Here is a 25,923-nt window from a genome sequence, read left to right as displayed (position 1 = left end):
TCATTTCTCTCTTCTGTTTTTCTACATACACCCTTCTTCCTCCACAGACTCAACTATTAAACGATTTTGTTGGAGTCCATCATAAAAATGAAAGTCATAAAAAACCTTGCAAAGAAAAGAGAAAACGAACATTCCCGATTCAATCCCATTCTTTGGAGCAAGAAATTTGAAGCATGTTTTCCAAGAAATTTCCAGTTTTTGAGAGAAAAAGGATGAAACAAATACTGAGACAGAGGGGACTAATAACTAAAGGGTTCTTTTAAACGAGGGAGAAGACATGCTCAAGAGATTATACGAGGCTTATATTACAAGACTTGAGAGCGTCTCAAAAGACATCTAAACGGAGACACAGGAAATAACGCTTTCCAAAAACATGCTTCAGAGCATTGACAATGCTGTTCGAGGAGAAAATTGCACGAAAATGTCTCTTTAAAAAGTTAATTATCTACATACAACAATGTTTTCGGCAGATAAAGACATAGGAAAAATATAAGAAGATGAAATGCTGGAAATAACGTTGTCATTGGCATTGCAAGCATAAATTCATGGTATTTCCTTGTTATATAGAACACACGCGAGTATCGCGAACATGCGACAGTAACCAGTTTTCATGGCCTTTAAACCAGACAATTAACTTCGGTTCCGTGGGAAAATACATTGTAGCTATATTTCAATTAAATAATTAGTTGGTATTTTGGTTAGGTTAGAATAGGTTTGTTTAGGTTACGTGTTTAATATATGCTATGCTTTGCCCCCAGCCCCTAATGTGCAAATATATAGCCCAAATTTGTTTTTAAACGATTATATTTTTATCAAGGTCATACCCAGGTTTTTTTCGGAGGAGGTTTTACTAAAAAAAATGGGGAGGGTACACAAAAAAACCTCAAAAAACGCATATAAAGTTTGTTAATGTCCGTTTTTGTTACATTTTTACGAGTCAGATAAACATTTTGGGGGAAGGGAGTTCAAACCCCCTAACCCACCCCCTGGATACGGCCTTGATTTTTATCATACTTAGGTATATTTAATTAATATTAACCTAATTTTAATTCTCGCGTTTGTTCTATATAACAAGGTAGCACCAAATTTATAGATATACACATAACTACTTAGTCTTGATATCAAGGCCATATTTAAGAAGGCAGTCATCCGGCTAGAGTCACTCCCCGAAATTTTGGTTGGACTCGTATAAACAGAAACAAAATTTAAGCAAACAAACGTTTGAAGTGTTTTGTCAAATTCTTTTTGTACCCCATCCCCCGCCAAACAAAAGTCCTTAAGACGGCTGTATTGAAAATGCTCATTTAGTTAATCATTCCACCGGTTTATAATATTGTGCACTGTTGCCTTTTCATCAGAGGGGTCTTGCCTTCTTCTACTTCCCATCTTCGGATTTAGGCACTGAAACGCATCAGCATCCAGATTAGTGAGCAAGCTTCCGACATGACATACTTTTAGCACTTACAAATACCTGGATAGATGGTAGCGCATTTTTCGGTTATAAGCAACAAAAGGGCATAAAAGGTGCCATTATAAGTCCCTTGCGGATCCTAATCCTGGATACAGTCCTGTCCATATTCCCATATGATATGAACACCCCTGATATACACCACCCTCCTCCAAACACTAACTATTTGTACATAAGTGCACACAATTAATATAAAAAATAGCACAAACCCCTGCAAAGCCTAAAATTGAAGCAGTCCCAGACCGAGGTCACAAACCACCAAAATAAAACCTTATCTACGTTCTTTCCTTGAGAATATTAACGAAGTCTCTTAAAATTCATATAAGTCTTCTCATTCATTACAGAAATCGGTACTTGTTAATTATTGAGAACACACTCAAGAATTTCGCTCTGTGAAATCTGACAAAAACCGGTTTGCCTCTCTGCAATTGGTTATGATTTGCTTATTTTTAGTGAGAAAAACTACGATGTAGGTAAATTTAATATCTTTAATATATAGAGAAGTGGTTAGAGGTTAGGTATTTAATATAATGCAATCTGGGCATATCTCTCTGCTGTAGATGCATTTCCATAACTCTCTAATGTAGGGGCCTAGTTATCATAGTTTTGTTAATGAAGTGTTATATTTTCATAATACTTTGGTATATTTCATTAGGATTAACCTAACTTCACTTCTTGAGTGTGTTCTGAATAATTAACAAATACCCAGAAATCATAGCAGCACTGTTCGTGCGCAAACGCTGTTCTCAGTAAATTATTTTACGCTTTAAATTTCCACCAATCATATTGACTCCTTATATTTTCGAAATAAAATATGAAAATGTTAGGCTGTAGTGAATTACCGTGCGAAAACATGGCTACAACTGGTTGAACATAAAGTTCAATGTAAGTTATTCATAGGTGCCAAAAAGCACCTTCTTGCTTCTAGCCTGATATCTATGAAACACAATTTATAGCCAGAAATAACACAAATTCCCATCGTTTACAGATGACAGACATGAAGCTATAATTCAAGCAGTCACAGCAAGAGGTCATAGACCACCTAAATAGTATCTTACCTGTTTCCTCTCCTAAACAATATTGCAACTAATTTTCACATCAATCTTCTTATCCGTTACGTAAATTATTGTTGGAAAGCTTCGTGCGCAAACGCTGTTCTCATGAAATTATTTCATGCTTTAAACTCCCACGAATGATTTTAACTTCATATATTTTGAAACAAAATATGAAAATAGCTTGCTGCAGTGAATTATCACTTCTAAACATTATGCACAAACGGTGCCACTAAAGATGTCATTGATCCTTTTAACTTCTTAAACTGCTAAAGATATACCAAATTCAAAAACAGTCCAGATAATTCATCATTAGAATAGCCAAATCTTCTGAGCGTTTCTATGAGGACTAAAATACTTAAACAAAGTCAATTATTGCCCTAGAATTTTCTACATAAAATCTTGACATATGGATTTTGCGTTTTGAATTCCCACTGACGGCACAGAATTTTAAATTCTCAAATTTTCAGCAATTTTATACCAATAACGTTGGATTTCCAAATTATCAAGCAAAACATAAACACGCCAATTCATACTGATCATCAACGCAGAACGGGAAACGCTGTTCTCATGGGTTACATTCACACCGATGCGACGACGTAGAGATTATTATTAACTTCTTAAACTGTTTATAGCCAGCCAAAATCCACAAACAAGTCGGGCACCAAAATATGTCTTGCCGTGAACATTAGTGCACCATCCACAACCACTTAATGATTTAACTTCCCGTCACTTAGCTTCTTAGAGTCAGAAATGAGTAAACATTCTAACAGAACACGTACTACACTCAGGCACACAAAAATAAAAGAACTAGGCGACTTGTTTTTTTTATAAGAGTATTAGAACACACGGCGAAACTCATGAGCACACGATAAACTGATAATAATGCAAGAATAAGTGCCAGTCCGATTAAATCTCTTTGGTTCATGGCAGTTCTTAGCAGCCATGTATCGAAAGACTAGTACGCCACAACACGTTGTAGAAAAATTGAAAAGGTTATTGATGCCAACACTTGAACAGATGAGCATTTATAGAACTGTATCTGGCAAATCACTTCGGTTTTCTCTTAGCCTTTAAACACTTTCGTCTTTTAAGGATCATGTCATACAAAGCATCCAGCCCTTCATCAAGACCTTCACCAGTAACTGCACAAGTTGACTGCACATGAAATAATTGATTAGAGCCTAGATCGCTAAGACCAAGCGAAGATTCAATCTCTTTTGTGTCTTTGGCACCCGGCAGATCTTGCTTATTTGCGAGGACTAGTACAGGGACTCCCACATTTTCTGGTGACTTAGCAGTACGTACAAGCTCCATCTTAGCCTCCTCCATTCTTTCACTGTCCACACTATCCAAGACAAACACAATACCGTCTGTGCATCTTGTATAGCTTTTCCACAGCGGCCGTAGCTTCTCTTGACCTCCTACATCCCATATTAAAAACTGAACTCCTTTAGATTTACCCGTGGCACCTTTTATCTTCTCACAATTAAATCCAATTGTTGGCACTGTGTTCATATACTGATCAAATTTAAGTCTGTAGAGTGCAGTCGTGTTTCCTGCACTGTCAAGACCCAGCATAACTATGTGCAGCGGTCCGTGTCCGGATGGTAATGATTCGAGGAATGAGTTGTTTTTTCCCATACTTGCGCCCATTCTTCAATTCTCATCGTTTAGGGATTTCAGGACTCATCAAACCTGAAAAAAAAACTATGAGCAATAGTAAGACACAGTAAAGATCACAATTCACAAGCGCCAAAAAGGAGTGAATATACAAAACATTTTGGGTACTGGTTAAGAAAACGATAAGCGCGCGACAATTATATTGAAGATCAGATAGGATAATAACCGGGTGGTCTCCAATGTATAGTGATTGAACAAAGGGGTCTGTAGTATATTTAAACTTTAGTTTTTTGGGGTTTAGTGGGAAGAAAAGGTACCTAGGTTGGGTTGGGTTAGGTTGGGTTCCGTATTTAATATATGCTATGCTTTACCCCCACCGCTCCCCCCTAAGGTGCAAATATATAGCCCAAATTTGTTCATAAACTATTATATTTTCATACTATTTTGTTTTATTTCATTAGCATTTTTATTTCATTGGAATTCTTGTTGTGGCAGCGAAGACTCTTGAAGAATTGGTCCAGAAAGCAAACAGAGCTCTATAAGGGTTGAGTGAGTTTATAGGCGTTAGCTTACTTAGCATTAACACGGGATAGAGTAATTATATTATGTTTAATTGGACCGGTGTATCTCCAAATCTTCCCAGTGCAATAAGAATAAATAGAAAGCAGGTTGAGGAAGTGCAGGACCTAGGATTCTTTCTTGATCAGAGCCTTGGCTGGGGAATACAAGCTGATGTGGTTGCCTGTTCTTAATAGCATGGGGCCTTTGGATTTTAAGACATATTAAAAATGTTTTACCTTGTCATATTTTAGTTCTTTTTCATTACTCTTTGATTGTGCCGTATATAGATTACGGATGTATGATTTGGGCTAGTAATTTTACATGCAATTTTAAACGAGGGCAGATTTAGCAAAATAAAGCAGTGAGGGTAGTTGATAAGTATGATACAAGAGTCTTAAGTACAGAGTCGATTTCTAGGAAACTTAGGATTTTGAATGTTACTCAAATTAGAGATTTTCAAATTGGTATTTTTGGTATTTCAGAGTTTGAATGGTTTTGCGCCTCATGTTTTTAACAATTTTTTCGTTTTAATTAATCTTATCTCAGATATGCTACAACAAATTCTGAAGACCTGGTAAGTGGGCCAAGAAGTACGGTTTGTTCTAGCTATGTGGTAAAGCACCCGGTTCCGGTGGTCTGGAATACCTTCCCAGAGTCAATTCGAGAACTGGAAAGTGTGTCGCAATTTAAAAACCGGTTAAGGAAGCATCTCCTGGTAGACAGTTGGCGAATGTGGGAGAGGATTGTGAGAGAGGACAAATTAGGTTTTTTTCTGTTAATATTTTTTTTTTATTTATTGTTCTGTAATTATTATCAAAATTTCTATTTTGTTGTTCTTTATTTGTGTTTATTTCAGTGATGATTTGGTTAGTTTTATAATTTAGTAGTTGTGCACTGGTTGCGTTTTCAAGCATATTTGTGCATTGTTTGTCAAAGCACTCATCGTAGAAAGCCTTGTATATCCCCAAGATCAGTACTTGTAATGGTTTTATTCCTGGCACCACCCTAACAGTAATCACGATTTTACCCAACACCCATTTACTAAGATCATAATCTCCATGAACAATTATTTATAATATATATTTTAAAGTAGATACGAAGATTGAATTTAAAAAAAACACTACTCATTTAAGGGTGATTTCCTAGGTAGGCTAAGTCATCAAAGCAAAATATATTTTAAATATTTTTCTTCGATCCTTAGTATTAGTTTACCCAACTTGCCCTTTTTGCTTGATTTGCACCAAATTTACAATTGACAAGTATCCCACATGGCCGTATCCAGGAGTGGTGGGGAGTTCATGGGTTTGCACCCCATTCCATCGCAGAAAGACTTCAATGATTCATAAACTGTTCGTGATGTCGTGAAATGCAGATAAAAAGACAATTCATCGAAAGAAACTAAAAATACTTCGACTCGTAAATTGGTCTTAAAAATGAGTGCAACAAATTTAAACCCCTGAACAAAAGCTCTAGGTAACCCCCCCTCCGTCATGACGAAAACTTGTGTACGTCTCTGATAACCCATAACCGTTCTTTTTCATCTACGGGTAAATGTATGATCCAAACATACCAAATAAACATAAAAAGCTAAACCTATTGTCCTTTATCCGGATGTCGACAGAGACCACATAGGTGGGCTTCGGAGCTGTAAACCCTCCCTTCACCCAAAATTTCAATATTCTATAATAAAAACAATCATGTTGGTACTCTTGCATTATGCGGGCCTCTCGGGTTAGCTACTATAGAGTAGGCAATGATAAAACCCATTTTTGATATATTTACCGCTATATAGACTAGGCAAAGGTAGCGTGATTTTCATTGCGTATACGATATTAAACTTTTTTTTTTTGGGGTTGGGGGGGGGAGGGAGGGACCTAGGTTAGGATAGGTTACGTATTTAATATATGCTATGCTTTACCCCCACCCCCCATCCCATAATGTGCAAATATATAGCCGAAATTTGTTACTAAACTATTATATATTCATCCTATTTTATTTTATTTCATTAGCATTAACCAAACTTGAATTTTTAGAAAGGCCCACATAACGCAAGAGTACCATCATGTTTTTATCCCCCCCCCCCTTTCAAAAAGAATCCTGCGTACATATTGGGGTCCACAATCATGTTTTATCATTTATCATTTTATTTAATTCTTACTCTTTTTCCTAATCAAAAAACGCAATATTTATTTTATTCTTTTGTTTATTCGAAAAAAGAGGAAACTAAAATAACTTTTTGTAAGAAACCAGAGGTATCTTAATCCATCACATTTATCGTTCCCTCAGATCAAATGTCAAAATTACAAGTCTTCCAACTTGGGTCTATAACCCTAACACGTGTTGAAGTTCTTCTACATCGTAAATGGAAAGAAGACTAAACGAAGAACATATGGCCCAACTGAAACTATTCATTAAATCAGAAAATCTGTCAGAAATTACATGACATACGAGATATAGGATTTTAATAAAACTCAAGAGGCAGAATCTACCTCTGGGCGTTTGGGCTCTAGTAATTGACGGCATTTTGATTGAATGCATGATATGTTTACAGTAAATACAGGGTCTAATGACAGTGTTGCCAAAAAAGCTAATTTACTTAGTGACTGATAACAAGGGCGGATCCAGGATTTTTTTTCGGGGGGGGGGGGGGTACTAATTTTTGACTTTTTCGGGGGGGGGGTACTAATTTTTGACTCAGTTTTCGACTAATTATACTGATTTTTACCTAGGTTTTACTAATTTTTGACTCGGTCAAAAATTTCGGGGCGAGGGGGGGGGGTTCAAACCTGGTAGCCCCCCCTGGATACGGCCTTGAGTGATAAATATATGTTCAAACATAATAGGGCTCACCAATATAGGGTGATCTAATATACACAACCACACTGTCGGATCTTAAACCAAAGTTTATAACTGATACTGGTACTTATGTATTATATCGATCCCACTCAAGAAGTCTGATCTGTCTGCATTCGGAGACAGTTAGCTTAGGTACAGTGAGATAAACTACTATATAGGTATGTTTTAATTAGACATTTAATATATAGAGTTGGTATTTTGGTTTGGTATTTAATATAATACGTTCTGGGCGGCCTGCTCCTACTTTCCATAATTTTATTACTAAAGTATTATATTTTCATCATATTTAGGAATATTTCATTAGGATTAACCTAACTTCAATTCTTGAGTGGGGTCGCTATAATACATAAGTACCCCAGTACTGTTTGTCAGATAATGAATAAGAAAATATAAAGATTTGTAAGTCTAAAGCTTTAGCAATTGACGACATTTTGAATGGGGGCATGAAATGTTAACGATAAATATAGGGTTTAATGATAGTGTTACTAAAATGGCTAATTTACCCAGCTGCTAATCAATATACGCTCAATGTTGTCCAAGTTTAATAGACCCTGATAATTTGGACACATTAAGAAGAGACTGAATCCGCGTGGCAACCCACTTTCCCCCACCTGGTGTATATCTTGGAGCGTCACGTGTGCCATGCAGTTTTGTGAGCCGTAGCATGGTTCCCGCAACGCTTGCTACACTTTGGCGACGCTTGGCACGCGCCACCCAGTTTACGTAATTTATCCGGTTAAACCCGGTTACCCATGATTACCCGGTTACATGATTCCTGAACGTTGGTGCCCCCTCGACTGGACGCAGATATACAAAGTGTCGGATTGTCCAAGATTATCCGATACCAAAAATTTTCCCGTATCTAAAACTTGACGCAGGCTCCCAAAAACGAAGTGAATTAAGAGCTAGGGCAAAAATTTAGTCCCCATGGCCAAGGCCATTCTAAAGTGACCACACTCGCAAATATGATATGGTAATGTCAAAAAAAAAAATATATTGTACAGGATTTGAAGCTATGAAGAGTTTCGGATGGTAAAATATAATATAAAAAAAAATACTGTAAGTTACGACTAACCATTGCGGTTGAGTTGAAAAACAAGAAGGGATTTCTAATAAATCCAGAAGTAATTTAATGCATGGTCTGTTCACATCAAATAAAGGGTCTAATGACAGTGTTGCCAAACAAGGTAATTTACTTAGCTGTTAATCGATATATGTTCAAGGTTTTGTCCAAAAATAATAGAACCTACTAACTTGGGAACATAAAGGAGAGAATCAACTCAGACACACAACTGTGTTGTTGGACCCAAAACCAAAGGTCATATATGATAATTTTTTATCGAAGATGGGTTTTCAAACAAGAAGACTCGAGTAATAAAGTGATATGTTTATTATTTAGTTCGTTGTCTTTTTTTCTCTTTTTTTTCTTCTCCTTTCTGGTTTTTGTTTTGTTTATTTTTCTCTTTAGTGTTTTACAGTTTTTTGTAGTTGTAGATGTGAAATACTGGTTTTTCCGGTTCAGTCTTTATAATAAATTATTATATTATATAATAATTATATCATTATCATTATCATAATTATATCAATATCATATAATAAATTATTAGATAATCAATTATCTATCTATCTATCTAAGGCTCAAGTAATTTCTAGCATTGTGATTAAAGGCATCATATTTTAACCATAAAAAGAAGGTGCAATGGCAATATTATCAATAAAGCTGCTTTATTTAGCAGCTAACCGACATTTGTTGAAGTATTCACTTTATTCACTGATTACAATATCCAAGGAGCTGCCCTCTCCTCACCATCTGGTGTTTCACAATTTTTAAGAGTGGGCAACCCCTTAGCAAGGAGCCTAATTACAAATTTCAATGATCACCATTCACACTTTAGAAGAAGCATCTTTAGAAATTCCCATTGAAATGTTCCTATCCCAATAGCGCACAAACTGCAAGATCAGATGATCTCATATTCCCCTGAAGTTATAGATTAATTTTTTTCTAATGAAACAGAAATTTAGCCCATTACAGACGAACATAGAAAATACTCTTAAAATTCCCGGGGAAGGTTGGTCTTAAGGTTACCTCCCCCCCCCCCCTTTCTCCATATGTGCGTGTAATCTGATGTTCAACATTTTGGCACATTCTCTATTTTGTGAGCTTGCGTTCTCTTAGACCCAAAGAAGCGGATCGTTGAGTTTTTTCGAGGGGTCTTTCCCGAAGCAATATGCCCTTGTTGCCTGAGCTTCCACTTGGTTTGGCGAGTCCGCTCGCGGCAGGAGGGAGTAGCAAAATCATTTCACTTTTCAAAAATTCACTTTTAAAATTCAGGTATCTTGGAAAGGTTGTAAGCTTTTCAAGTAAGTGAAACTGAATTCAGAAGCTCACCTATTACGAGGCCTGTTCAAAATCAAAGCAGTTAGTAGCTAAATATGTTAAAAATACGGTCGAATTCTACAGATTTAAACACTCTTTTTACCATTCAGCAAGAGAAGCGTAGAAACTACCGAATAGCCCTCCACTGACCTCGTTCGCCGATGATGGTTAGCTTGTTTGTAGTGTCTATTCTAGATACGGGTTAATTGCCTCAGATACGAGCGAAGGGAGAGAGGCTTTCCGGTTGGAGCTTCTTCCCTGAAATGCAACTTATGCTGTAATTCCTATATAGCCTACCCGGACCCATTTTAATTTTTTAAACTTCAGCCCCCACCCCTCAAATAAATTCCAGCATATGATTTTGACAGTAAACTGAATTACACAGGTAATTCTATGCAACAGCAGGAAAACTATTTACAATTATGAAAATTTATAACTATTGGTCTTCAATCCACCTCCCCCCCCCCCCTACCGACAGAAAATCTCATAGCAAATTGCATTTTGTTTTTACTGCATCACCAGATTTTATGAGCAATACATTAAATCCAATTTCTAAATGCCAATTTATATATACATAAATATATTTTGAAAATGGGTAGGGACAGGCAGGTCGGGTAGCACAGGGGCCGGGATCTAGACACCTCCCCTGAATTATCATAATTTTTTAAAGTAGTTTCCTACTCTGCAGTAATTTTCATATAATTTGCCTTTATTGTTGTTTTGGGACCCCCCCCCCTCAAAAGCAATTCCTAAATAAGTACCTAGGTGCAAGGTTGTCATTAGTCAGTATTCAGAGAAGAACGTGTCCCAAAATCTTTAAAAAATCATGGTTTTTCGGTCCATTACGGTGCAAACCCTTCAATAGAATTGTCGCTTTTTCAAAGCTAAATCACTCAAGTCATATACAAAACCGCATCATGAATTGAATGTCGCTGGAAACATAAATCTCGCTATATTGTCACATAACAATACAAATTATGAATATGGTATTTGTCAATACAAGCGACACTACAATAGAGCAGACCATTATGGCACAAGATGAAGCCTTGGCGTTGAACATAGGACATTTTGTTCTTGGCGCCATCATTTTTATTGCTTATGACGCTTGCTGTAACAGTCAATTTTAAGAAGGAGCCTAAGTGTCCACATCCCTAACAGTAGAATGGCCTTATTAACTCCCACGAGGACAATACCCCTTCGAATCCCAATCCGGACACTTTTTTTTTAAACTCCCACGAGGACCACGTGGTTTATGGTTTTCTTCCTTCAAGGTCGATTTATTTGCTGTTGTTTGTCCAGGTGTAATGACACTGTGGGGTGATTTACATAATCTATGGGGGAATTATTGGTTCACGAAGGGGGGATTAAGAAACAAACATGACTTCATTGTTGTTTGGCTAGCCTAACCTGAGAAATTGATTTAAATAATCGCTAGGTGAAATTATTGATTCACGAAGAGGGAATTAAGAAACAAACATGGCTTCATTGTTGTTTTGACTAGCCTAACCTGAGAAATTGATTTACATAATCGCTAGGGGAAATTATTGATTCACGAAGGGGGGAATTATGAAACAATATGGTCATAGAGTCCCTAGGGAGAAAGATTACGTAATCGCTCAATGACCTCTTTTTCAGAGATCGATTTATTTGTTGTTTCTATGTGTAATAACTCGGGGACGAAGGTTGCACATGCGCATTGAATTCTAACGGGAACAATGTTATTGATCTAGGACTCGAGGGGGAAGTGAATTTCCGGGAACTTGATTGCGTAATCGATTGGGAATTTTATTGATCCGATAACGGGAAACAGTTAGATCATGTATTTCCTTCTCAGCCAATCAGCGAGTCGGTTACATCCCCCTTCTCAGCCAATCAGAGGGCTTGTTACATATTAGCGGCGGAGGGAATATAAGGAATGGTTTTTTTGCTAGAGTTTTATTAGTCTGTGAATAGAATTCAAAGGAGTGAGAAGAACAGTTTGACTTTACTCATTTGGATATATATTTGTGTGTTGATGACGACGAGTGGAATGTTTACCCTATTAGAAGTTGATAGTGGAGTTTACGATAATAATAAAAGAGAACCAAACATTGCAGTAGAAATTACGAAAGGTTCACGGCTTTGTCTGGAATGGGATGCAGTATATGCAAGATATGTGATATCCTTGAGCAAATTTAAAATAGAGGATCAGTTATGTTTCGCCGCAAAAGTTGATATAGCACATGTGAATAGACTTCAATGTGCTTTAAGTGCATTGGTGAAACATATTGAAGACAATAAACAGTATCGCTAATTGTACATGCTCTGTATTATTGATGTTGTTGTAATTATTCAATAAAATTGTTTCGAAATCGAAAATGTTTTCTTTCTTTTCTTGTTAGGCTATGGGGCTAACGAATCGGGGTCAGTCTAGAGTCAACAGTCGGAGTGAAAGGTTTGAAAAATGAATAAATTTGAGAAAGAGAGAATTAGATCAAATCTAGTGTTTATGGAAAAACATTTGATTTTGGATGATGATTTTCTTAAGTTATCTCTTAAACGCAGGATATTCTCTTGTCAGGGAACACTTGACAATATAATGAGGAGTGATTCTCCCCCATTGGACTATTGTATGAAACTTTTAAAATGTGATTCAAATGCTTAGTCAATTTATTGATATATTAATTGGAACAAGGCAGAATCATATTGTGGATATACTTTTGAAAACATTGCCAATGGATTCAATGTAGATGGTTCACCCCTCCTGCGAAAGAGGTAACGTTACAGAGTTACTCCTCTCCCCATGTTCCCCTACCTTGAATTTATAGAGCGAGGAGGATCAGTTTCGTTTTAGCTGTGAGCGAGTTGACATCGGAAACCAAAAACTGTTCTATATATGTCCATTGTGCTTGTACACTCTTGGCAGTTGGACTCAATGTGAGAATTGTAAAATTATTGATGACTATTGTGATGGCCTTTGAGGGTCTGGGGGGCGGGGTGGGCGCCCTGGCAACCTTTGAGGGCAGGGAGGGTTCCTTCTGGATTGGGGTTTGGGTATTGGAACCCTTTGGATCGGGGTAGGGGGATTGGAGCCCTGTGGGGTTGGGGTAGGGGACCTCACAACACTGTTCAAATGGAACTTGTGTATTATAACGACCACACTCAAAACCTCTTCTAAAATTATCTTTTAAATCATCTTTTAAAATGTCTCTAACGGTTTCGCCGAAATAATTCCATAAGCTGTCTAAAACCGTTTCGCCCAAATAATCCCCTAAAAGTAATTTCAGCGTGTTCCTTTTGTTTGGCATCTCTGTGCTTTCAAATTTCTAGGAAACCCTTTCCTACGTTAATCTCTTCATCTCATAAATTTTCCTAAAGCTTCCACTTCAGTTTTAAGTTCGCCATGACATAAAAAATTTAGTTCAGTTCTAAATTTTTCCATAGAAGATAGGAAAAGTTATACTATGAATGTGATTATTTTTCATGAAGATAAAAAGTTTCACTTTAATTCTAAATTTTCTTAAATTCAGTTCCGTCTTGTCACATAAAGATGAAACAAATTTATAGTTCTGTTCCAAATTTTTCATAGAAGATTTGAATAGTTATACTTTGATCGTGAATATTCAAGTTCTCTTCTGAATTTTACCAAAGAACACAATTCAATTCTAATTTTTCCGGAGAAAATAAAAAGCTTCCACATCACTTTAAGTTCACCAAGACATAAAAAATTTAAAGTTCAGTTCTAAATTTTTCCATAGAAGATAGTAAAAGTTATACTATGGTTGTGATTATTTTCCATGAAGATAAAAAATTTCTTCATAATTCTAAATTTTCTTAAATTCAATTCCGACCTTTCTCAAAGAGATTAAAAAATTTAATCTTCTGAATTTTACCAACGAACACAATTCAATTCTAATTTCTCCAGAGAAAATAAAAAGCTTCCACTTCAGTTTTAAGTTCACCAAGACATAAAAAATTTAAAGTTCTATTGTAAATTTTTCCGTAGAAGATAGGAAAAGTTATACTATGATTGTGATTATTTTCCATGAAGATAAAAAGTTTCACTTTTAATTCTAAATTTTCTTAAATTCAGTTCCGACTTTTCACATAGAGATGAAAAAAATTTAAAGTTATGTTCCAAATTTTTCATAGAAGATTGGAAAAGTTATACTTTGATCGTGAATATTCAAGTTCTCTTCTGAATTTTACCAAAGAACACAATTCAATTCTAATTTCTCCAAAGAAAATAAAAAGCTTCCACTTCAGTTTTAAGTTCGCCATGACATAAAAAATTTAAAGTTCAGTTCTAAATTTTTCCATAGAAGATAGGAAAAGTTATACTATGATTGTGATTATTTTCCATGAAGATAAAAAGTTTCACTTTAATTCTAAATTTTCTTAAATTCAGTTCCGACTTTTCACATAGAGATGAAAAAAAATTTTAAGTTCTGTTCCAAATTTTTCATAGAAGATTGGAAAAGTTATACTTTGATCGTGAATATTCAAGTTCTCTTCTGAATTTTACCAAAGAACACAATTCAATTCTAATTTCTCCAAAGAAAATAAAAAGCTTCCACTTCAGTTTTAAGTTCGCCATGACATCAAAAATTTAAAGTTCAGTTCTAAATTTTTCCATAGAAGATAGGAAAAGTTATACTATGATTGTGATTATTTCCTATGAAGATTAAAAGTTTCACTTCAATTTTAAATTTTCTCAAAGAAGTGAAGAAAAGTTCAACTTCGATTCTGAATTTTATCAATGAAAATGAAATAAGTTATTGATCATTTCTATTTTCTAAAAATATTATAAAATTTCACACTTCAATTCAGATTTTTCTCAAAGAGATGAAAAAATTTTAAACACTGTTCCAAATTTTCCATAGAAGATAGAAAAGTTCAAGTTCTCTTCTTAATTTTACCAAAGAACATAATTCAATTCTAATTTCTCCAGAGAAAATAAAAGCTTCCACGTCAGTCTAAGTTCACCATGACACAAAAAAATTAAAGTTTAGTTCTAAATTTTTCCATAGAAGATAAGAAAAGTTATACTATGATTTTGATTATTTTCCACGAAGATAAAAAGTTTAGTTTTAATTCTAAATTTCCTTAAATTCAATTCTGACATTTCTCAAATAGATGAAAAAATTTAAAGTTCTGCTCCAAATATTTTCCCGGAAAAGAAAAGTTGAACTTCGATTCTGAATTTTCTCAATGAAATAAGTTATTGATCAAGTATAGGTGACTAACATAATATAAAATTTTCTACTTCAATTTAGATTTTTATCAAAGAGATGTCAAAATTTAAAATATTGTTCCAAATTTTTAATAGAATACAGAAAAATTAGTAATTTATTGTGATTATTCTTCATGAAGATATGGAGCTCCACTTTATTTCTAAGTTTTCTCGAAGAAGTGCAAAATGTACAAGTTCTCTTCTGAATTTTCTTAGAGAGGAGAAAAAAAGTTAGCTCAATTCTGAAATTTACCAATGAAAATGAAAAAGCTTCCATTTTAGTTAATAATTTCTCAAAGACATAAAAATTTAAAGTTCAATTCTAAATTTTTTCCATAGAAGATAGGAATGGCTATACTATGATTGTGATTATTTACCATGAAGATAAAAAGTTTCACTCTATTTCTAATTTTTCTTAAATTCAGTTCATTCATCTAACCACCAAAAACAATAGGTTAGGTTAGGTAATAAATAAATGTTAATAAATAATTAGAAACATTTCTCCATGTTTAAGTTAGGCTAGGTTAGGTTAACTTATCATGAGCACTCATGATAAGCTAACCTAACCTAACTTAAACATTGTAAAAAGAATAAATCAGGTTAGGTTAGACTAGATTAAGTTAGGTCAGGTTAAGTTAGGATAGGTTAGCCTACGTACGCGTGCTTAGGTTAGGTGAGAGACAGGCAAAAAGTTAGGTGTATGATTAGGTTAGGTTAGATTAAGTTAGGTTAAGTTAGGTTAGGCTAGGTTAGCCTACGTACGCGCGCGTACGTAGGCTAACCTAGCCTAACCTAACAACCTAACCTAACTTAATCTAACCTAACCTAATCATACACCTAACTTTTTGCCTGTCTCTCACCTAACCTAAGCACGCGTACGTAGGCTAACCTATCCTAACCTAACTTAATCTAGTCTAACCTATCCTGATTTATTATATGTACATTTTTTATGTTATGTTATGTTATCTTATCATGCGCCCACAGTATAAGTTAGACTAACCTAGCCGAACTTAAAAATGGAGAAATTTTTATAATTATTTATTAATAATTATTTATTACATAACCTAACCTAGTGTTTTTGGTGGTTAGATGAATGAACTGAATTTAAGAAAAATTAGAAATAGAGTGAAACTTTTATCTTCATGGTAAATAATCACAATCATAGTATAGCCATTCCTATCTTCTATAGAAAAAATTTAGAATTGAACTTTAAATTTTTATGTCTTTGAGAAATTATTAACTGAAATGGAAGTTTTTTTATTTTCATTGGTAAATTTCAGAAATGAGCTAACTTTTTTTATCCTCTCTAAGAAAATTCAGAAGAGAACTTGTACATTTTGCACTTTTTCGAGAAAACTTAGAAATAAAGTGGAGCTCCATATCTTCATGAAGAATATTCACAATCAAAGTATAACTTTTTCTATCTTCTATGAAAAATTTGGAACAATATTTTGAATTTTGTCATCTCTTTGAGAAAAATCTGAATTGAAGTGAAAATTTTATATTATTTTAGGCAAATAGAATTGATCAATAACTTTTTTCATTGAGAAAATTCAGAATCGAAGTTCAACTTTTCTTTTTCCTGGAAAATATTTCGAGCAGAACTTTAAATTTTTTCATCTCTTTGAGAAAGGTCAGAATTGAATTTAAGAAAATTTAGAATTAAAATTAAACTTTTTATCTTCATGGAAAATAATCAAAATCATAGTATAACTTTTCTTATCTTCTATGGAAAAATTTAGAACTGAAATTTAAATTTTTTATGTCATGGTGAACTTAAACTGATGTGGAAGCTTTTTATTTTCTCTGGAGAAATTAGAATTGAATTGTGTTCTTTGGTAAAATTCAGAAGAGAACTTGAACTTTTCTTTCTTCTATGGAAAATTTAGAACAGTATTTTAAATTTTTTCATCTCTTTGAGAAAAATCTGAATTGAAGTGTGAAATTTTATAATATTTTTAGAAAATAGAAATGATCAATAACTTATTTCATTTTCATTGAGAAAATTCAGAATCGAAGTAGAACTTTTCTTCACTTCTTTGAGAAAATTTAAAATTGAAGTGAAACTTTTAATCTTCATAGGAAATAATCACAATCATAGTAAAACTTTTCCTATCTTCTATGGAAAAATTTAGAACTGAACTTTAAATTTTTTATGTCATGGCGAACTTAAAATTGAAGTGGAAGCTTTTTATTTTCTCTGGAGAAATGAGAATTGAATTGTGTTCTTTGGTAAAATTCAGAAGAGAACTTGAATATTCACGATCAAAGTATAACTTTTCCAATCTTCTATGAAAAATTTTGAACAGAACTTTCAATTTTTTTCATCTCTATGTGAAAAGTCGGAACTGACTTTAAGAAAATTTAGAATTAAAGTGAAAATTTTTATCTTCATGGAAAATAATCACAATCATAGTATAACTTTTCCTATCTTCTATGGAAAAATTTAGAACTGAACTTTAAATTTTTTATGTCATGGCGAACTTAAAACTGAAGTGGAAGCTTTTTATTTTCTTTGGAGAAATTAGAATTGAATTGTGTTCTTTGGTAAAATTCAGAAGAGAACTTGAATATTCACGATCAAAGTATAACTTTTCCAATCTTCTATGAAAAATTTGGAACAGAACTTTAAATTTTTTTCATCTCTATGTGAAAAGTCGGAACTGAATTTAAGAAAATTTAGAATTAAAAGTGAAACTTTTTATCTTCATGGAAAATAATCACAATCATAATATAACTTTTCCTATATTCTACGGAAAAATTTTCAATAGAACTTTAAATTTTTTATGCCTTGGTGAAATTAAAACTGAAGTGGAAGCTTTTTATTTTCTCTGGAGAAATTAGAATTGAATTGCGTTCGTTCGTAAAATTCAGAAGATTAAATTTTTTCATCTCTTTGAGAAAGGTTGGAATTGAATTTAAGAAAATTTAGAATTATAATGAAACTTTTTATCTTCATGGAAAATAATCACAACCATAGTATAACTTTTACTATCTTCTATGGAAAAATTTAGAACTGAACTTTAAATTTTTTATGTCTTGGTGAACTTAAACTGATGTGGAAGCTTTTTATTTTCTCCGGAAAAATTAGAATTGAATTGTGTTCTTTGGTAAAATTCAGAAGAGAACTTGAATATTCACGATCAAAGAATAACTTTTCCAATCTTCTATTAAAAATTTGGAAGATAACTTTAAATTTTTTTCATCTCTATGAGACAAGTCGGAAAGGAATTTAAGAAAATTTAGAATTAAAGTGAAACTTTTTATCTTCATGGAAAATAATCACAATCATAGCATAACTTTTCCTATCTTCTATGGAAAAATTTACAACTGAACTTTAAATTTTTTATGTCATGGTGAACTTAAAACTGAAGTGGAAGCTTTTGGAAAATTTATGAGATGAAGAGATTAACGTAGGAAAGGGTTTCCTAGAAATTTGAAATTTGAAAGCACAGAGATGCCAAACAAAAGGAACACGCTGAAATTACTTTTAGGGGATTATTTGGGCGAAACGATTTTAGACAGCTTATGGAATTATTTCGGCGAAACCGTTAGAGACATTTTAAAAGATGATTTAAAAGATGATTTTAGAAGAGGTTTTAAGTTTGGTCGTTATAATACACAAGTTCCATTTGAACAGTGTTGTGAGGTCCCCTACCCCAACCCCAAAGGGCCCCAATCCCCCCACCCCGATCCAAAGGGTTCCAATCCCCATACCCCAATCCAGAAGGAACCCCCCGGGCCCCCAAAGGTTCTCAGGGCTCCCACCCGGCCCCCCAGACCCTCAAAGGCCATCACAATAGTCATCAATAATTTTACAATTCTCACATTGAGTCCAACTGCCAAGAGTGTACATGCACAATGGACATATATAGAACATTTTTCGGTTTCCGATGTCAACTCACTCACAGCTAAAACGAAACTGATCCTCCTCGCTCCATAAATTCAAGGTAGAGGGAAATGGGGAGAGAGGAGTAACTCTGTGACGTTACCTCTTTCGAAGGAGGGTTGAGCCATCTACATTGAATCCATTGGCAATATTTTCAAAAGTATATCCACAATATGATTCTGCTTTGTTCCAATTAATATATCAATAAATTGACTATAAGCATTTGAGTCACATTTTAAGTTTCATACAATAGTCCAATGGGGAGAATCACTCCTCATTATATTGTCAAGTGGTTCCCGACCAGAGAATATCCTGCGATTAAGAGATATCTCGAGACAATCATCATCCAAAATCAAATATTTTCCTGTAAACAATAGCGTTGATCTAAATCTCTCTTTATCAAATCTATTCATTCTTCAATCCTTTCACTCAGACTGCTGACTCTAGACTGACCCTGATTCGTTAGCCCTATAGCCTAACCAGAAAAGAAAGAAAACATTTTCGATTTCGAAACAATTTTATTGAATAATTACAACAACAACAATAATATAGAGCATGTACAATTAGCAATACTGTTTATTGTCTTCAATATGTTTCACCAATGCCCTTAAAGCACATTGAGGTCTATTCACATGTGCTATATCAACTTTAGCGGCGAAACATAACTGATCCTCTATTTTAAATTTGCTCAAGGATATCACATATCTTGCATATACTGCATCCCATTCCAGACAAAGCCGTGAACCTTTCGTGATTTCCACCGCAATGTGTGGTGCTCTTTTATTATTATCGTAAACTCCACTATCAACTTCTAATAGAGTAAACATTCCACTCGTCGTCATCAACACACAAATATATATCCAAATGAGTAAAGTCAAACTGTTCTTCTCACTCCTTTTAATTCTATTCACAGACTAATAAAACTCTAGCAAAAAAACCATTCCTTATATTCCCTCCGCCGCTAATATGTAACAAGCCCTCTGATTGGCTGAGAAGGGGGATGTAACCGACTCGCTGATTGGCTGAGAAGGAAACACATGATCTAACTGTTTCCCGTTATCGGATCAATAAAATTCCCAATTGATTACGCAATCAAGTTCTCGGAAATTCACTTCTCCCTTGAGTCCTAGATCAATAACATTGTTTCCGTTAGAATTCAATGCGCATGTGCAACCTTCGTCTCGGAGTTATTACACATAGAAACAACACATATATTGATCTCGGAAAAGGAGGTCATTGAGCGATTACGCAATCTTTCTCCCTAGGGACTTTATGAGCACACTGTTTCATAATCCCCCCTTCGTGAATCAATAATTTCCCCTAGCGATTCAGTAAAACAATTTTTCAGGTTAGGCTAGCCAAACAACAATGAAGTCATGTTTGTTTCTTAATTCCCCCTTCGTGGACCAATAATTTCCCCTAGCGATTATGTAAAAAAATTTTTCAGGTTAGGCTAGCCAAACAACAATGAAGCCATGTTTGTTTCTTAATTCCCCCTTCGTGAACCAATAGGTCCCCCATCGATTATGTAAATCACCCCCAGTGTCATTACGCCTGGACAAACAACAGCAAATAACTTGACCATGAAGGAAGAAAACCATAAACCACGTGGTTCGCGTGGGAGTTTAAAAAAAAAGTGTCCGGATCGGGATTCGAAGGGGTATTGTCCTCGTGGGAGTCAATAAGGCCATTCTACTCCTAACAACATACACTTCAGGGTCTAGGGACATTAGGACCTGTATGGTTTTATCCTCATAGTTTGCTCAGTGTCTGACAAGCACGTATGCAGGTTGTTTGTCAACATACACTTCAGGGTCTAGGGACATTAGGACCTGTATGGTTTTATTCTCATAGTTTGCTCAGTGTCTGACAAGCACGTATGCAGGTTGTTTGTCAACATACACTTCAGGGTCTAGGGACATTAGGACCTGTATGGTTTTATCCTCATAGTTTGCTCAGTGTCTGACAAGCACGTATGCAGGTTGTTTGTCCGGGGCATTTATTAATTATATAAAAATTTTATTAGTGATAGTATAATAATAATAATATTGATATATAAATAAAATAAATAATAATATAATAAATAATATCATGAAAATATAGCATTTATTAATAATATAATAAAAGGACTTTGTCAGGGGTTCGCTATAGGCCTAATAAAAAAAAATGAAAATTTGAACAAAAAGGGCAAAGAAACTCGGAAAATTTAGGGTTTCCTAGGGGCTGGGGCAAGAAGCCCTCTTCCCTTTGTATATGGATGCTGCCGGTGTGCATATAACCTCCTCCACTTCCATTCCATGACGACCCATGTACAATTCAATTCAATTTAACCTGTAGAGAGCTTGAACTGAATTGGGGTTGAGTTGAATGGGGGTCGAGTTACATGGAAACCGCATGCTGCTCAACATGGGTAACCCCGAAAAGACCAAGAACTTCAAGCAAAAGTCTGAAACTCTCCAAACCATCCTTCTACATCTGAAAGGTGTTGCCTCTACACTAGCCAGCAGTTTCCTGGAGTGAGACGTGAATTTAGCTTGTCATCTAGGTACCAGCCCCAAGATCCTAACCCAAACTGAGGACCCCACTGAGTCCTAACCCCAACATCCCTTGGCCAAGCTTAAATACGGTAAGTGAAAAAGACTTTAAACTGAGTATCATATAAGCAGCGTCAAATCACAAAAATTAGGGGGGGGGGGGTAAATGTTCTTTTTGTATCTGGGTTTTCCCAATAAGAATATCAATAAAGGGTATTTTCAACAATAATACCCCCCAAAAAGAATTTTTCCAAATTTATTGGGGAAATCTGAGAGGGCTGAGCCCCCACCCTTCAATTGATGCAACTAAAAACGAAGAAACTGAAATGTATCTGTATTAAGGTCTATTGACTTAAAAAAAAATAGACTTTACTCAACTGATTTGTTTAACAAGGATTGTCAAACATATCCATAGTCAGTATCAGAGTATAAGGATTTTACGTTATTCTCAAAGTTAAAGCATGCTTAACTTTGATCAATGCGTGCGTTTTTTGAAAATTGTACACAAACATAGTTTACAAGTGCGTTCAAAGAGACGCTGAGATTGAACTGGGTAGTGATTCTGTCTGGAATTTAGTACCCCAATGCTTGAGACCAAGGCCGTACCCAAGATATTTTTCGGGGGGAAGGGGTTTACTCAAAGATTTTTTTTTTTTTGGGGGGGGGGGGAGTACACAAAAACAAAAAACGCAAAAACATTTTTATATCGATTTTCGTTACGTTTTTACAAGTCAGACAAACATTTCGAGGGGGGGGGTGAACCCCCCCCCTGGGTATGGCCGTGCTTGAGATAAGTAGTAGTGGTTCAGAATGGTTTTGAAAAAAGTGACCAATTTTTTTTTTTTTTAAAAATGTGTCCACGTTTTGTCTTACTGTATCTCCGGTTCCTAGAAGTCAAAAACGCATTCTAAAACCAGAATGTCCAGTTTGAAGGAGAAATTCTACCAGCGTGAAACATATTTTTCCAATGCAAGCAAATTTACATATTAAGTACTTTTCGAAATTCTTCCACACCAATTCCAAAAGTACCTCATGATTGACAAAGGTTATAGTCTATTATAATAAGGTATACAACTTGATGGAAAGTGAAAGGGTTAAGCATATTACGGTTAATAGCAACAAGTTTTGAAATAGCGATTACAACAGCTACAATTTGATTTCAACGGACAGAATGATCAGGTGAATCAATTTCAAACCTGGTGTAAACATAGTTCACACATACACAACTTGAAGGCGAGAAGGACAAGAGTTTCCGCAGGATTGGGTCCCAAGGACAAAATACGACCTAAAGCAACAACAATGTCCCGTAAATGGAGGATAATCCGTAGCAAGACCAGGAGGAGGGGGTTTAGAAACATCTACAAATTGTATACAATAGGTTCTTAGGGGCAATATAAGGGTTATTAATACCTTTTCTGTGGATAGACATCACCCTCTCAAGGGGAATCTTGACAGTCAGGTTTCCAGACAGACCTTGTCCTTGTCCCCGCGACCCCTTTAATTTACCCCCCCCCCCCAAAGAAAAACCATTAAATATGTCATTGCTGCTACTTTTATCAATTTGTCTTGCCCCCCTGGAAGTAATTCTCGCGTAAGTGCCTAAATTTCCACTACGGTCCAGAGCTTGAAATTTGACAAAACAATTTTTTTTAAACTAAACATCCAAACTATGTCTTACTTTTAAAAATTGAAAGGGAGTGGGTTCTCCTCGGATTTCCAATGAATAGGTATGATGTATGATGAATAGGGGGCAACTGCCCCCTCCAAACCCAAGTTTGCTCTCTCCCCAGACCACAGTTTGTCCCCCAGCTGAAATTTAATTTTTGCAAAAAAAAATCTTATCAAAACTAAGATAAGCCTGCATAATCCAAGTATCCAGAGAAACAGGTCTGTTTTCTTTAATATATCTTTGCCTTTATGGGAATATATAGATCATTTTTCAGTTTTCACTGTCATTTTCACTTGATATGGGAAAATTGGCTCCAATAAGGACTCCCCCTCCCCAATGCCGAGACATACCCCTAAGCTAGAACAATAGTTTGTTGGTTTATTTGTTTCTAATCGGCAATATGAGCCATCTATTAATGGAAAATAGCTAATAATATTAATGAAATAATTAATGAAATAATAATAAAATAATACAATAAAATAATAAAAATTAATGAAATAATACAAACCAACAAATTCAGCAAACTTTTGCATACAGTCTAGGGTAATTTATGGCCCCAAAGGGACTGGGACCCATTTGCCAGGGTAGTTGTTATTTTATTTAGAAAGAACTTTGAATGGAAAATCAGATGGCATTAAAGGCGTATCCAAGTTTTTGTTCGGGGGAGGGGTTAAAAAACTTCAAAACGCGCCAAAAGTTTTTCTTATATGTATTTTCGAGTCGGACAAAATTCCGTGGGGAAGGGGGTTCTAACCCCGTAACCCTATCTGGATACGGCCTTGGATTGTATATACTGTTTCTCTATGTGGTTTCTGTCCTACTGTAAATTTATTGCACGGTCTTCATTAAAATGAAAATGACTTGATTTTAAATAGCCTACACCTGAGGACAAAGAGGGTAAATACAATGCGGCCTATATCTCAAAGTGTAGCAATTTATTGCCTTTCCTAGGGTAAGCTAGTGCGGTGCACCCCATCCCGGGCAGTGTCCATAGGCTACAACTTGATTATTGTTCATAAAGTTCGTTTCTGATGGCTATGAATGGTAAATTTTGATTCCGGATGCAATTCTGACTATAGAGGTAAGTTTGAACTTCCCCCCCCCCCCCCCGTGCAAATATGTACCCTGAATTGGTATATATAGGGGTGGGGCAGGAGCGTAGCTCCATAATTTATTTTTTTTGGGGGGGGGGGCAAAAAAGGTACATCTGGAGAGCCAAGGGGCATGAGCTATGTGATAATTTTTCTCCTAATTATTGGAGGGGCAACTGCCCCCCTGCCCCTCCCAAACGACGCCACTGAGTGGGGGTAAAGTTCATTTCCAACGCAGGTAAATTTCTAGGTGACCCTATAATTTAGCTAGGATGAAAGCGAAAACATCATTTGATGCCTTTTTTATGCTTTTTCATAAATCAATAATCGCTTCTGTCGCAAATTGCACCTTGAGCCCTTAAAGGGGCGCCGAAGGTATTTTATATGAATTATGAAAGAGCATAAAAAAAGCATCAAATTAAATTTTCACGTTCATCCTAGTTATATTATATGACCCACTGCAAATTTACCATGAGCTTTTGCCCCCCCCCCCCAATGTGCAAATATATACTCTGAATTGTCGACGGCAAAGTTTTAAATCGCAAAATTCAGTGCTATTTTTGTCGGCGGCAGTTGAAAAACTTGAAACGGTAGAAAACGGTTTGAATTAAAAATCAAGCATTTTGCAGGTTAGGTTATAACTTCTTTGTGTCGTTACAAAAATGAAATAGCTTCGGGGCTCCTTTAAGAGCTCAATTTGCGACAGAGGCAATTATTGAATTGTGAAAGAGCATAAAAAAGGCATCAAATGATGTTTTCACTTTCATCCTAGCTAAATTATAGGGCCACGAAATTTATCCCAACGCAAATGCATGTTAAATTTGGATTCAGGATGCAATTCTGACTATAGAGGAGTTTATTTCGGTAAATATTTACCAAATCTTGAGTTTCAAATAAAGTGAATATACCATTCCACGCCTTTTTTTATGCTGATTTCGAATATAACAATCATTTGTATCGGAAATGAATTTTAGTCCCCCCTATATATGTCAATTTAGGATATATATTTGCACATATGGGGATGGGGGCTGCAATTCATTTCCGACAGAAATGATTAGTATATTCGTAATCAGCATAAAAAAAGGCATCGAATTGTGTATTCACTTTATTCCTAACTCAATAATATGATTTGGTAAATATTTACCTTTATTTCTTAGCTACCTGAATAGTCCGTTAATATAAACCTTTCCCAAATTAATTATTGATGAATATAAAATAAAACAATGTAAATAATATTTAATAGCCTATAATAAAGAAGAAAAACAAAAATGATAATATCACCAGAATTTTACTGCTAACAGCACTAGTAAAATCCAATACACAATTCTTTCTTTTACAATTTTTAAAATCCCTTTAGCAAAAATCCGTAATTGGTCTTTACTCTCCAATGTACAACTTGAAACTGAACTTATTTCGAAAACAGTTTGCCGATGATTCCGACCAAGATGCGCAAGCGCCTCGCGCTGTAATCATTGAAAATAAGTGAAAAGGTTTCAAAAATGAGCAGAACTACAAAGGGGGCTATGAGTTCTAGGGGAGGGGGGGGGGGGGTCCTGCATCAGAATGGGCATATTTCCCAAAAACAATAATT

The 25,923-nt window shown here is 35.2% G+C and overlaps 1 protein-coding gene across 1 annotated transcript in view; it reads right to left on the bottom strand.

Moving 5' to 3' along the window:
- Arl4 (ADP ribosylation factor-like 4) overlaps positions 1–25,718 on the bottom strand; it is an 83,661-nt gene extending 57,943 nt beyond the window's left edge. Inside the window, exons 1-2 of the mRNA XM_089103154.1 lie at positions 25,614–25,718; positions 2,527–4,218 (exon numbers count right to left, since the gene is read on the bottom strand). Of these exons, the coding sequence (XP_088959280.1) occupies positions 3,571–4,176 (606 nt within the window). The 5' untranslated portion in view covers positions 4,177–4,218; positions 25,614–25,718 and the 3' untranslated portion in view covers positions 2,527–3,570. The remainder of the gene's footprint in view (positions 1–2,526; positions 4,219–25,613) is intronic.
- Positions 25,719–25,923: the final 205 nt, after the last annotated feature.

The sequence above is a fragment of the Artemia sp. Qi Xiang Cuo genome, chromosome 17 (genome assembly GCF_049724085.1).
Source record: "Artemia sp. Qi Xiang Cuo chromosome 17, ASM4972408v1, whole genome shotgun sequence".
NCBI classification, from domain to species: domain Eukaryota; kingdom Metazoa; phylum Arthropoda; class Branchiopoda; order Anostraca; family Artemiidae; genus Artemia; species Artemia sp. Qi Xiang Cuo.
The sequence above is the reverse complement of the archived record's forward strand: the minus strand, read 5'-3'. Positions and strand labels throughout refer to the sequence as shown.